Genomic DNA, 15,866 nt, shown 5'->3' on the forward strand with positions numbered 1-15,866 from the left:
TGTCACAAATGGCAATCTATTCCTTCTCCACAGTTTACTATTAGGGTCCCATATCAAGCAGCCACAGTCTCAAGTGAGGTACCACATGACAATGGACAAGTGAGGTACCACATGACAATGGACAAGTGAGGTACCACATGACAATGGACAAGTGAGGTACCACATGACAATGGACAAAAAGGGATTTACCCACAGGTTTGACAAAAACTTAAGTGCAACAGGAAACAAGCTTTAGAAATGCTAAATTGCAACTTTGGGAAAGGGCAAGTTGAACATTTTAAACTTTAAACTAGTCCAACTTTATTAAAATACCTCCCAGCAGCACTCTTTAGCTCCAACTTTTTGGTCACCCTTAGCACAACAGATTCAATGGGGATGAGGACAACTTTGTTCCAGAGGAAATTATGATTTCTCAGAATTAGTGAATGGCCTTTATATTGGAAGGAACAGAGAAGGCGTATTTAGCAATTACAGGCGGTAATAAAAGGTATTCCAAGAATGTTTTCGGTGTTAAGTACCATCCGGGCAACCATTAAATCTCGAGACAATCAAGCAGGCACATCCGATGTTCTTAGAAGCAGAGCTGATACAGGAGACCACTGTTGACATTCTGACAGTTCCACGGTACAGTGGCACTTAAGAACCGACAGCCGGTCTTCCAGTCACGTACATAACGGCCAATCAGACACAACCATGCAAAATAACTGTCACCCCTAAGCACTGTAAAACCAGTGCCCCATCACAGTTCGTGAGGGAACCCATGGACAGAGGGAATGCTACACCATACCAACCGGCAGCAGCAGGCAGGCATAATTAAAAAAAAACAGCCCAGGAGAGACTTGACCCAAATCAATGAATTAGCTCTAAAACCACCTGTGTTCTCTGTCTGGCAACACTTATGCTGTGCTGACAAGGAAAGAACCATAAATTAAGACAAAGACTATGCTAAACGCTGCCCTCTTATAACAAGTTTCTTTTCGTAGCCCCGTCTAGTGTGTGTGTACTTAACATAAGGATAACATCATAGATTTGTTACACCTTCAGAATGCTGCAGAGTCATGAGTAGGCATTGTTCTTATCAATATATTCAGGGATGAGTGATATTTACCAAACCATGAGAATAATGGTCGCAAAAACTCATTCTAAACTAGGGCACCACAGTCAAGGCATGCAAGTTGCAACTAAAATCACTGGATTATGAGGGCGCGAAAACACCCCATCACAGACATGGCAAAATTGTTTGCTTACATTTCTGTTCCCTGCGAACTGGTTCTCATTATAAACCCTGCCAAAACTCTGTGTTAGGAGTGCAATGTATTCTTAAGAACTCAGGTGAGTCACAATGGTAAAGATTTGTCTGGACTGGGAATGCATCGGTGTTCCAAACAGAACCCTTTTAACTCCATGTATAGAACCTGGCAGGTCAAAAACATTGCATTATGTAAGAAGAAAAAGTGCGGCAATTGGGAGGCAAGCTGTCTGGAAACACCACTTCAGTGTTTTGGAAAACCCCTGTTCAAAGAAGTCAAGGGCACTTACTAGGCATGTATTTATTTTTTTATTATGTGGAACCGATTTCCAGCTACAAAAAACTAGTCAACGCCCTTCATTATATAACCCCAGAGTGCTCAGCTATGATCAATTTGTCAATTCCCCTTTATGAATACTATGAAATCCAACATTAGGGTAAATAATAATCTGAAAGGAACACAATTAACGTATTTCTTCTAAGCATTAGTCAATCCAAATGCCCTGTGTCTCTCGCACGCACGCACGCACGCACGCACACTTCCTGACCACCCCTCACATGAGGTAGGATCCATCGACCTCTCACCTCATCAGGCCTGGTTGTGGAAAACAAACCAGGGTACAGACCCCTCTTTGAACTTGGCGTAGGTTTTGCGGAGGAGCCAAGTGTTTTCATCATGTGGGACATTCAAAGGGAAACTGACATGCACAATCTTGTTGATCCGCTTTATTAAAATGTTCTGTAATTGGGGAAACTCTTGAATAAAAGTTCCGCGTCCATACCTGTCAAGATACACCATCAAGGTTTGGAAGATGGCTGCTAAAAAATACAACTTCAGTTTTGAAACTGCAGTAAAAGTGCAGCAACTGCAGGCAACTGTATTTTGGACATGAACTTTTCAGCTCATAATTGTAATGCATTCCTGTGGTATCATTACCGATCTACACAAATGATTACCACGGATATTACATTTTACTTTCTCATGTGGTTATAGTCAAAGAGAAACTTTTTTTACTGCCCTATCAAACAACAAAGTGAGTTTCCCGAAATTGGGGGGAGGGGGCTAGTAAAAATGCAGCCTCAGTACTGCCAACACTCATTTACCAATGCAGTGTTTGCTCCCTAAATGCCTAAAAAAAAATCAATTTCAGTTTCACTTTCACCAAACAGTGCCATTCCTGCTTTAGATGAATAGAACGGGCTACTATTTCTTGTTGACAACCAGCAATTGGGCTGACCTAATGCTATTCTGCAATATATTCTGCACCTCAAAAAACTGAAGGTATAGAGATAAAAATGGTGCCTGTGTTCATCTAACCAGGTAAGTAGGAAAATCCTATGGGGGCACTGTGTACTTGGACAAAACGAATATGGTTACGAATATGAGCAATTTGCCCAATGGCCTGATTGTTTAACAGCGTAACTGCAGGTTTAAACAAGTTAAATTCAAGAAATTTTTATTGCTATTTCAATCGAAGACCAATTTCGCAACACCAAGCTAAAAATAAATACATAAGGACACCAATTCAACAGATCCACCCATCGTTGTAAGAGCAGAAAGCCTACTGCAAAAGAAAAAGGTTACTGGCTGTGACTATCATCTGTGGTACAACCAACCGGAACTGAGAAATGCTGAGCGTTTGTTGGAGGCTCTTCGTAGTATGTGTGTTTCTCACACATACATATGGGATTCCACAGATTTACTTCCCATAGTGTCAAGTTTGAAAGACATCTTGCAAAAAAAATACAGTGGCCTTCATTTTTTCCCCTCAACAGTTAAACCACAATTCAAAATTGCTGTTGTCCAACGCAGGGACGTCACTAGAAAATCATGGATGGGGGGGACTAAGCCTCACATTGGGGTGTCTGGGCATACTCCCCTGAGCATCTTTTAAATTGTGTATTTTTAGAGTATCAACGGGTGTACATTCTATCAAAATAAGCAAATTTTTGGCCAACGTTGGCTTAAAAGTATACCTGTAGTTTGTGTTAGACCCTGATCTAATAGGACTTAAATTCTATCAACATAAAATTAGAGTCTACTGTCTTCATCCATCCAACACCAACAAAAGTCACAAACACAGCTGTACTATGTAGCCAAAATACTTTTGTTAACTATAGTTTATAGTAAATGAACATCTACATACAGTATATTCTGTTTCTAAGCGAGATTTCTCTGAACAGTTCAATAAAATGGGCGTTAATTGAATACACACACAAGTATTTGAATATTGCCCATCCCTAGTATCCTTGAATTCCAACATTGCTTCAGTTAGTTCAATAACAGTTAATCTCACACTTCCCATGACAGTGCACCTAACTAATGAAAACTACAGAAGTCGAGCTGAGATTAGGAGCACAATCAAAGGGAGTGCTCCTAATCTCAGTTTGTTATCTGTATAAAAGACACCTGTCCACAGAAGCAATCACCATGGCCAAGACCAAAGAGCTGTCCAAGGATGTCAGGGACAAGATTGTAGACAAGGCTGGAATGGGCTACAAACACCATCGCCAAGCAGCTTGGTGAGAAGGTGACAACAATGGGTGCGATTATTCGCAAATGGAAGAAACACAAAAGAACTGTCAATCTCCCTCGGTCTGGGGCTCCATGCAAGATCTCACCTCATGAATGGTGAGGAATCAGACCAGAACAACACGGGAGGATCTCGTCAATGATCTCAAGGCAGCTGGAACCATAGTCACAAAGAAAAAAAATTGGTAACACAGTACGTCGTGAAGGATTGAAATCCTGCAGTGCCCACAAGGTCCCCCTGCTCAAGAAAGCACATGTACAGGCCCGTCTGATGTTTGCCAATGAACATCTGAATGATTCAGTGGAGAACTGGGTGAAAGTGTTGTGGTCAGATGAGACCAAAATCGAGCTCTTTGGAATCAACTCAACTTGCCGTGTTTGGAAGAGGAGGAATGCTCCCTATGACCCCAAGAACACCATCCCCACCATCAAACATGGAGGTATAAACATTATGCTCTGGGGGTGTTTTTCTGCTAAGGGGACAGGACAACTTCACCGCATCAAAGGGACGATGGACGGGGCCATGTACCGTCAAATCTTGGGTATTGAAAACGGATTGTGGATGGGTATTCCAGCATGACAATGACCCAAAACACATGAACAAGGCAACAAAGGAGTGACATAAAAGGACATTAAGATCCTGGAGTGGCCTAGCCACTAGTCTCCAGACCTTAAACCCATAGAAAATCTGTGGAGGGAGCTGAAGGTTCGAGGCGATGTGTGCAAACCTGGTGATCAACTAAAATAAATGTCTGACCTCTGATTTCCAACAAGGGTTTTGCCACCAAGTACTAAGTCATGTTTTTTGCAGAGGGATCAAATGCTTATTTCACTCATTAAAATGCCAATCAATTTATAACATTTGCGTTTTTCAGGATTTTTTGTTCAAATAAACCTACCATTAAAGTGATAGACTGATCATTTCTTCGTCAGTGGGCCAATGTACTCATCCATGCACTTGTTAGGATGATTTATAAATATAATAAAATAATGTTTATAAACTATCAACATCAGATACGCAATGATAATACCTCTGAATTTTGGAGCAATAACAAGCAGATGAAGTATAGGCTTTGCCATATTTAAAACTATTTTCAGATTACAAGTATATCTGATTACGACTATCACGTGTGACAAACAGATACAACAACTGACACCGGTATGAGCTCTGCACACCCACAGAAATGCCTGTCTTGTAGAAAGCCAAAAAGACTTAAACACCAACAATTGAAGATGGCTCCCATAGAGGCCTAGCAGTCTCACCAGAGAAGACAACCCAATGCCTTGTGGCCCCATAAAATCTGACAACCTATACTTTAACCCCTCAGAAATTATTTCAAATCCAAATATTTAAAGTACAGAGCCAGTACAGTTGCCTGTCCCTTCACTGTATAAGCTTTCAAGTCTGACTTGACGTCACTCTGCTTGACCTGAGATATAATATCATTTTACAGCACATCCTCGTAAATTGACAGAGCAATGACAATGCCAGTTTCACATTCAGGTGTGCTCCACTTCCTCACTAAGCAAGTGACGGACAGTGAAAAGAGTAAGGCTTTGGGCACCCGGAGTTCTGCTACTTCGACATACAACTGGGTATTTCATTGCATTCACCGAGTGTCCCAGGTCTACAACAGTCCCTGATTAGAGGAAAATGAAGAAAACCAGCAGAACCCAGGTCCTAGGGTCGGATACGGAGAACCACCGGCCTAGACGCCACTTAATAACAGGCCAGTGAGCAAATTTGTTCCAGGGCAAAGGGCGACACTCCAGCCGGGCCCGTCCAAAAAAATAAATAAATAAAATAATCACCCTGCTGACGTGCCTACTCCCTTTGCCACCCCCGCATTTCCAGGGAGCACAGTGGCAGTTAATAAATCTCTGAGAAGTCGGACGGTCGCCAGGGCTCTAGTGACCCATTTGCAGCTGGCGAGAGACTGGCAGCAAGCAAGCAGAGGGAAGACTTGTGGGTCCACCTGTTTCGCTCTCTCCCCCTCTCGCTCTTTAGATTTATTGTAGGGCCTCTGGGTTACCATCGCCGTCCTTGAATAAATATTAACATTTATAAAAATACATAACGCACGGCTATTACTGTACTCCTCAATTTTCAATGCTACGAAGTAATTTTTGTTATATTGTGTACATTTTCACATTTAATTACAAAAACACTGGAGACAGGTAACCTAGAGGCCCTATCTAAAGCAATTCATGAAGAGAATAATATTGATCTTTGAGGCCTCATAACTGGGTAGTTAGTAATCATATTGTCCTCTCATTCTCTCCATGGTAATTTGTCATAAACTGTGGAAAATAATCATGGTCGATTGCATGATCATACAGTACACCCACCTGATGTTCAAAGACTTTTTGCACAGGATAACATTTTGACATGACCTGACGCTGTCAGACATTTCTAACTTCACCAGAATGTTCCATAGAACTCTCCTGTTAGTCGCGTGCAGTTTTACAATGTTAAGCCATTTATTTCAGGATTTGTTACCATTTCAAACAATACATTGTAGGTAGCAGAGGCCCTGTCACATGGACCAAAAATCCATGTATTATAATCTGTTGTGGGAATTGATTAACTTATTATAGGAAATGAATAGACAATCTACATTCATTACAAACAACTGTAGATTTGTTATGTTACGAAAAATACATTTACATCCCAATCGGGCCTCTGAGACCTCTCTAAATTCTAACACTATTTCACAAATTGAACTAAAACAATATCTTAACCATATTTCTTCGGCTGGATATTGATATGTGATGTAGAACATGCTATGACATAGCATGCGAAGTGTAAATGTCAACTACATCATTTGAATGTTCTCAGATAATCATGCCTTTACAGTACATAACAATAGGGCCTCTAAGAGACCTCTCTTAACCCTAACAGTTAATACCCTAAATGCACAAAACAGACAATGCCGCAAAAACAATTGGTAACATTTCCAAACAGTAATGTAGCTACTATCCCAATGGAACAACCCCTGACCTCTGTGACATGAATCCTTGGGACTTGAGGTTTTTGCTTTGGGTATGTCAACCTGGGGCTACACCTGAAATAATGGGTGAAGAGGCTTCGTTTTATCTTTTCCCAAACCCAAGATATGGTCAAACATTTATAAGATGCAATGTTGACTATTTGTAACCACAATGAACATGCAACCATGCCAAATAACAATAGGTAACATTTTGTAACACACACACACAGGGTTATTTGCAGGATCAATAAAAATTCCACAGTAAAATTGTCTGATCTGGTTACAACCTATAAACTTTTGTAGTTTGCTTATTTAAAACCCCCCCAAATGTTACCTATTTTTAGTTTCTGCATGGTTGCATGTTTAGTGTGGTCACAAAGGCAACATTGTATAATTTGTATTTTGCCAATATTTTGGGTTTGGAAAAACATAGTTACGCCACTTCACCTGTTACATCAGACTTAAACCCCAGTAGACATACCCACAGCAATAGTCTCAAGTCCCAATCGTTTGTATTTTAAACAGAGGTCAGGGGTCATCACATAAGGATAAATTCAACACTGAAGGAATATTTTCAGGATCAATAACAAAAATTCCACAGTAAAATTGTCTGAACTGGTAACAATTCTGGAACTTTCATGTGGCTTAATAAACTACTATACGAAGTGAAAAACTTAAAACACAAACCCTTCTTTTACCAGGGGAAAATACAGGACTTTCCCTGTTATACCTGATTGGCTGAGATAATGAAGGGCTGGAGTCCTGATTGGTCTGCCAAACCTTCTCGGGGACAATGATGCCATGACCCTCTCTGACTCGGAAGATAAAGACAACGATGAGGAAATTCCAGATGTGGATACGGTTCAAAACATTGTCAGAGAATGAGACATTGATCACGCTCGCTCATCTTGTATGTAACAACATTCACAGATTCTTGGGAGTATTGAACACCTTTGAGTGTTAACTGTAGCGAAAACACAGCGTCGTAAACAAAGTCAACAGACCAAATGCAAACAACAAACGACTTGGTATGCAATCAGAGGATATTCTGCTGCGAAACATTCCTACATGGGTACGGTTAAGGCTAACGTTTGCTAATTAGCTACAGATAATTCCTTTGTTTATTTTCAGGAAGTTGTCAAAGTCGTTTGCATTGCTAGTTATCTAGCTATAGCTACTGATGTTTCTGTTAACATTAGCTAGCTAGGTAACAATGCAAATTTTTTAGCACACTAACATTTCCTGGTTTCTACCTTGCTCGCTGGATAGCTAGCTTTACCTGATGATGAGCTACACTTTAGTAAATAGTACTGTAACGTCCTGTATGGTGGCTTTTTAGCTGAACCATCAACACAGATAGCTAGGTGTGTTTGAGAGAGTGTGATTATGTCCTGCTTTTGTTATGTTTACATTCTCTTCACAAAAGTGAGCACGTCACTTATTTTGATAATTAGCTACCTGAAAGACCAGTTATCCATCCAGGTGAGATATTATGACCAGCTATTATGTTCACATTGTCTACACAAAAGCCTAGGCACTTGGTTTGATAATTAGCTAACAAATTGACAAGTCATTCATCCAAGTCTGTGTGTGATTATGACCAGCTATTATGGATAGACTAAATAGTGAACCATTCACTAATCTTGTTAACAGTTAACTGGGTGAGCCTAATCTTTGTCCTAAACGGTCTTCTCTTGAAATACTTTCAGCATCAGCAGACAACGTTTTACCTAAACCAGGCCTACAAGGAGAATGGTACATTGCCCCCCACCCAAATGAGAACCGGCTTGCCCAAGTTGCACATGAAGATTCCCTTCCTAACACATGATGTGGACAACCCATTCCATCAGTACAGTAAGACTGCTAAACAGCTCAGTGGCTGTCCACCTGCACTCTCAATCTGCACTTACATTGCTGCTACTATATATTATGATCCTGCTGCTAAGCCACTTTAACTTTCACTGTACTGTTTACACCCGATGTATCAAGTGCATGTGAAATTCTCTTTTTTTTTAGTTGGTAACTTTAGGACTCAATGCATTTTAGCACTAAAACCAGCTCTTAAATCTGTAAAAAGTTAGGAGTAGTCAAGAGGACTCAAATCACTAAGACCAAATCACAAACAATCCTAAAAGGGTAGCTGCCTGGCAATCGGCTTTGTAATCAGGTCGACGTTTTATAAACCTTTAATAATACTCTTAATAAAAATGAATCACCTTAAACACAAGGGTAATAGGATCATAGTAGTCTACTCATTGATGCAGTCACTTCACCAAGAAACAGAAACCCTCTTACACTGGAGATCAAGGTTGTGACAACGCCACGCTACTTGGCCACAGGGAAAATGCAAACTACGTATATCTCCCTCATCGGTCAGTAGAACATGACATAAAACAAACACGCTCTACAGACCCCATATCGCCTGACCAATCATACGGTTACCTTATTCGCCAACTACAAAGAAAAACCCACCTTCATGGCCACAGCTGGACCGCCCAGTGTACTTGGTGCTATATACAGGACACACAATATCACAAATTATTGCACCATCAAAAGATGAATGCACATTCCTTCATGAGCTGCAAGACATGTAAGAGGCTGACAATAAACAGAACATATATTGACAATTCAGTATATCATTCAAGGTTTTGTGTTTAATCAGTGAAACTTGTAGTGCAGCTTAGGAGTCCTCTTAGTGGCAAGATAAAATGTTTTGTGAATGCGACCCCTGACTGATAGTGGTGAGATGGTTGTCTTTCGGGAAGGTTCTCTAATTTCTGTAGCAAAACTCTAAAGCTCTGTTGGAGTGGCCATTGGGTTCTTGGTCTCCTCTCTGACTAAGGACCTTCTTGCCCAGTTAGAGTATTGGTGGTTACAAAAACTTCTTTCATTTCACAATGATGGGGCACTGTGCTCCTGGGAATTTTCAATGATTTGGCAATTTAATCTCTTAAGTTTCCTCAGATCTATGCCTTGACACCCTCGCTGCTGAGACTTCCTTGGAGACACTCGGACATACACAGTGAGGTGTGCGGTCTTCATGTCCAATCACCTGAATTGCAACGTGGACTCCAGGAGTTCTAGAGACATCTCAAGGATGGTCAAAGGGTCTGAATACTTACATATGAGATATTTCATTGATTCAGCAAGGCTGGTCTAAATACTGTAAATTGGGATTTCTTTACACTTCTACACACCAAATCACACCCTTTTTGGGGATTTCATTCATATATATATATATTTTTTTTTTTTTTTTTTTTTTTCTTTTTATGTACTTTGAATCTGAGGTCCATTGCCAAGGACAATATAATTTCCAGGACACTGAGCTTACACAGCATTGACTACCACTGAATATAAATATTTATTTCAAAACTTTGAGATCTGTCATCAGACCATGTCGACATTGGATACATTTGTAATAGTGATTGCGCTAATAACACTCACCAACAAAGGACATCCCAACCACAGCTACTAAACACATCGCAGTTCAAAGGTTAACCTTGTAAAATAAAGCACCCGGGTCTTGTCTGTTATCTTCTCCCCGGGTGGTTGTTCAGCTAACGGCTATAAACAGATACAGGGCCCCTCTTCATGCAGTGTTGTAATCTTTTGTCGTGACGTGCTTAAGTTTGTTTGTTTTTACACTGTTGCCATCAGTCTGTGCTGTTGGTGTGGGCTGTCCATATGCCCTGGGTCTCTCTCTTGGTTTTTTTTTTTTTACTCCCAGACCAGTCCCCACAGGAGGCCTCTTGCCTCTTGCCAAGATGTCTCGCATCCATAAAGGTTAAATAAAATAAAGAACAATAATGCAAGTGGGGGTAGAAGAGGATGGGGGGGACGGGGGGCGGTAAAAAAGCTTGTGGGAAGGGATATGGCACCCATAGGTCAATCATCAAACTTCTAATGCATCCATTTCAAATGTATTCCATCAATTTTCATTTGGATAATCCATTTGAATCTGCCATCCATCCACACAGTTGCACCTACTACACAAATCTAATGAGCACCGCTGGATGACGGTATTTGATTGGTTTGACGACTTGCGAGGTGTCACTAATTTATGGTGGGCTATCACCCCATTTAGCTACTTTCCTACCGTAGACTTGAGCAGTTAGCCAGGAATTTCACTAAGCTAGCTCTCATGATATGCCTCTATTTTTGGACGGAGGGGCAGTAATCTGATTTTGTCAACAACAAAAAAAATCCTTGGAGAGGGCTCGACAGACAGACATGGGTTGACCTAGTTCCCCACTGCACCCGCCTTCTTCATTCAAAGTTCCTAACCACAACCATGCATGAAACTATATATTTGGAATAAGGGGACATCATCTGCAACACAACACAACGGGAAGGCTTTACAAACGATCACCAGACCCTCGAGAAATGTAAAGGTTATGGGTGATACTGTAAACGGAAGACATGTTTGAACAACGTAGAAGGTTTTAATCTAGAAAACACGGCACACATTAAGTGATGTTCCAAGGGTTTTAGTAGCACATTATGTATGCAACAAATGGTTCAACTCAGAGAAGGCTGATCCCCTGAAGTTCATAGTTCTGTACATTTGTAGGCAAAACAAATTCAAACTGTGCTCCTTACGATGCATCCTGGTCACAAATTACAAAAAGGCAAGAAACAAAGCAATAACCACAAAGCACACATCTCTCTTCCTTGCCTACGTATAATGCAACAACTACTCCATAAGACCAGACAGAGACAGAAGCGGGCACTATTTCATAAGATCCATGTTTCTCATTCCACATTAAACAGTTCCAAAACTAAAATATAACTTACTGTAAATGTTTGGATGTGGTTCACCATTTTATTCAAATTTACCCAGTCAACCTCACATCTGGTCAACAGAACTGGTAAACCAAGGATACTAAATAAAGAACAAGGAACGGTATTCTGGGAAAGAAAGAAATGCAGTGGCCCAACACAGCAGGATGTGCCAACAGCCAACAAAGAGAATAAGCTCATAAGTCACGTCTGGACAATTGGTGCTATTGATTATAAACCACAAACTACATTTCAGGGAAATGCAAGCTGTGATTTGGAAGAGAGGTTCCATACTCACCATATTGTCAAATATCTTTGGTTTCAATATTAGTATGCTAGTAAATGTAGGCTTAGCACCTAATGGGACAAGAGCACACTTAGAAAAATAAAACTGTACCTGCACCAGGAATGATGGCAAGTTTGGTTTCAGTCAGACCCAGCTTGGCGTGGTTAGCTACAGAAAAATGGAAATATGACAGTCAGAATGAGGAACCTGTCCATTTATCACAATACATAGGTGTTCATACACTGTATGGCAATCCTCACGATTTGTATTGAGAACTGATGGAGATTTTTTGTTATTTCATTGCCTTGTGTGGCTTGACGTGTTGGCTGGAAAGGTACTGGAGAGAACCATGAGGAACCAAGTGCACAAAACAAATTGGGTTCTAATTATACAAGATTGAGAGCAAGCTATGAAGGTGTGTTTTGGTGCAGTAATGACCAACTAGGCCAACATTTATATTTCAATATTCAAAAAGAGTATGTTTTCTAAAACAACATCACAAAATGTTCCTTAATTTTTCCACCCATCACTAATGAGTTCTAGAACCGGGCTGCCAAACCCTCTTCCTAGAGATATACCGTCCTGTAGGTTCGCTCTTCAAACCCATTTGTGACTAACCCGGATAAGCTTTTCATCCAACAAATTATTAGAATCAGGTGTGCTAAATTAGAGTTAGAGAGAAACCCTCCAGTACAGTAGAAATCCAAGAACAGGGTCGGGCAGCCCTGCTCTAGACAAACATCAGATTATCTTGGCCCTATCTTTTTCATAACAGAATGAATTCCAACAGCTAAGAGCAATCAAATAGATAAAATATCCCTTTATATAGATAAAATATCCCTTTATATAGATAAAATATCCCTTTATATATGTACATTAAGAGAAAGGTTAAGCCTAGTCTAGAACAAAAAAAAATAAAGAAATCATGGTCAATTGAGAATCTTTATCCAACATTTTACCCCCTAGTTCTACGCCTAATCAGTGTCTGTGAAATCGCCCCCAAAAACGATTCTGAATGTTGGCTGTATGTAGGTACCCAGCCCAACAGAGAGGTCCTAGAAAAACTTTACATGACAACTCCTACGGCTGTCGGCAGATGACTCATTGAGAATAATAACTCTTCAGTCACTTAGTCAGGCATGTATGGTTTTATGACGTCTTAAGACTAGTCACTTTCCCCTGCAAACACACCACTTTCGAGTTCCCCCCTCCTCATCCTTCTTTAATACAGTTGCATCCACGACTCATGCTTAAAATAGCTCCCCAGCTCTGCCTTCAGCTAGGACTAACAGAGCCCTCAGAGAACATGTGCAAAAGCATAAGGAATATCACTTCTCGCGTATGGTGAGGAGCAATGTGTTAGAAACAGGGATTTTAATTCTGAAGATGAGAGAAACACTCAACACATTGACATCTGTTCGTTTGGCAATTTAGAGATTTGTTCCAGAACTAGAAAGCGGTGTGCATCTTAATTGACGGGAACTGTCAAGCTTGGCAATGACAAGAACATTTACATTACATTCCTTTTTAGATCGTTCGCCAGAGATCCTACAAATTATCACAGAATTTAATTATCTTGCATTCATAATATAATCTTCCAATCAAGGAATTGAAATGCAGACCTAGTGAATTACACAAAAACATTTTCTACAAATTAAACGACGTGGGTATGTGGGGGCACACACCCGATTGGTTTTCATTTGAACCACAACAATTGGTAAACACACAGGTTTCTGTCAACACTTTCTAATATTATTCCCAGGAGGTGGGCCAGATGCTAGCTAAAGCATGCTAAAGGTCAGAGTCGGGTCCATTTAAACTGAAGCCAATCCCTTTAAACTGAATCTTGTCCATTCAGGAAGTAACTCAAATTCTAACTAAAAATTATTCCACCCCACAAAAAAAATAAAAATAACACATAATAAAAATGTATTATTAGCCATAGGCTGAATTGGGTGTGTTCAATTTGAACTGTTATGTAGCTTCAACAACAACTACCATGTTATGTTTTCTGTTGAACCTGGGGGGTATTCCATCAAGGCAGAGACAAGAAAATCCAGGCTTATTTCGATAAGTCTGGATAATTTAAGTGAGAGTTCCATTCCATTACTGTGGCTTATAGGAGTCCCTGCTCAGTAACCAAGGTAACTTGTACCTCTGAACTAGCGTGCCAACTCACGGGCTAACTGTCAAGCTCAATTTAGCGGTGTTTCAAAGAAAGTCCAACAGGCGGAGACTGAATCCATAAACACCGTTCCGTGTATTTTCTCGCTCGCATCACTTTTGTCCTGTCCGTGTTCGGAAACATAAGTTCAGAATTTTTCCTGTCATTGTGACCAAGCATGTCATACCACTTTCACCGTCTTCAAAAGCCAATATTGAATTGACACAGACAATGTCTGAATCTCACATCGCATACTACATCAGTACGTACGTTGCGGATGATGGTAAAGTATGTACTGTTTAGTATATAGTAAGCTAGTATGCAAATATTTGGACTTATTGGGACCAACACTGTCATAATATTGTCTCAACATTACATTTTCTTGCACATTAACACCACGCCAAGTTGAGTATTAAGCATTGTGTAAAACTGACTAACATTTCTTATGAAGTTAATTTCCACCACAAACAACATCTATGAACTGTATGGCTTTTGCAACGAGCTGTTTTAAAAGCTTATAAACCAGTAATACTAGTATATTTGTACTTGGAATAGTCATAAGTATTGAGCAATTGCTAGCGTGACTAACTTTATACAGCCAAAGCCATTTCATTTTAGGGCACAAGAATGTTCGACACTGATACAATAACTATCAATATAGGGGACGATAACTTTTTCTTCAAGTGAAAAGATGAGAGAATCGTGGAAACCCGTCCTCTTTCACTGCGCAAGGAGTTGTCAATATTACCCCAAAAAGCTGCATACTTCAAAAATCCACCAGAAACAGTAGACCATCCAGGACTTTTGGCATACCATTTTCAGCAGACAATGGTTTGAGAAATTCTAATCTTCTTGCATACTATTCAGGCATACTATATAATATGCAAGTATGCGATTTGAGATTCAGCCTATATAAGCAGTGCCTCTAAAGACCAGCCAGTTACAACCAAATATGGCATGTCCATTCCTCAACAACCTGGTGGATGAAGGTGTTCAGATTCTACACAGCGTTTACACCACCAGCCCCAAGGGTCTTCAGAGACAGAAGTTCTCCACTGGGCTTCCCTGATGAGTATCTGTGGGAGAGGTACAGATTCAGTAGGCCCAGCAAAGTTTACCTACAGTATCTCACAAAAGTGAGTACACCCCTCACATTTTTTGCTAATATTTGATTATATCCTCGTGACAACACTGAAGAAATGACACTTTGCTACAATGTAAAGTAGTGAGTGAAAAGATATAATGAAATATTTACAAAAATGTGAGGGGTGTACTCACTTTTGTGAGATACTGTATGCAGTCTGCTGGAACCACACAAGGAAGCACACTCAGCCTTGACCCCTGTTCAGTCTACATAGATGTGCGTTTATTTGCATATGGGACATTCATGTACAGTGTTGGTGATGTAAATCTTGTGAAGGAAACTGCATGCCAGGAAATAAGGGTGTGGCTTGCTCTAAAGCAGTATCTGAATATTTTCACTTTTCCTGTTCATCTTGAAACACAAAAAAAAATCAAGGAGGCATTTTATTCAATTGAAGGCACATGACTGTTAAAATAAATGCAAAGTAGCCTAAAGGTTTACAAGCCTCTGTATTAACGTAATCCTCTTTTTCAGGCTTCCCCAATGTTATAGGCACAGTAGACTGTACACGTTCATGCCAGTCCCCACCTGGACCTGTGGAGGCAGACTGTCAATCGGAAATCTTTCCATAGCCTAAACATACAGGCATCTACTGGGGGCATCTGTCCACACACGGTCAGGCAGAATAGTAATAATTGGATTTGGATTAAATGTGTTCATCTGTGAAAATGGATCAAATAAGTTTGGATCTCAACACTTCTTTGGATTTGAATCCCATTAC

General features: G+C 40.3%; 1 protein-coding gene across 2 annotated transcripts in view; it reads right to left on the reverse strand.

The window, feature by feature from the left end:
• The window catches only part of auh (AU RNA binding protein/enoyl-CoA hydratase), a 30,951-nt gene that overhangs the window by 10,026 nt on the left and 5,059 nt on the right, over positions 1–15,866 (reverse strand). For both annotated transcript variants that reach the window (XM_010887497.5, XM_010887496.4), the window contains one exon: positions 11,949–12,005. In XM_010887497.5, coding sequence (XP_010885799.2) covers positions 11,949–12,005 — 57 coding nt within the window. The remainder of the gene's footprint in view (positions 1–11,948; positions 12,006–15,866) is intronic.

This window comes from Esox lucius, chromosome 23, assembly GCF_011004845.1.
Source record: "Esox lucius isolate fEsoLuc1 chromosome 23, fEsoLuc1.pri, whole genome shotgun sequence".
Classification (NCBI taxonomy): domain Eukaryota; kingdom Metazoa; phylum Chordata; class Actinopteri; order Esociformes; family Esocidae; genus Esox; species Esox lucius.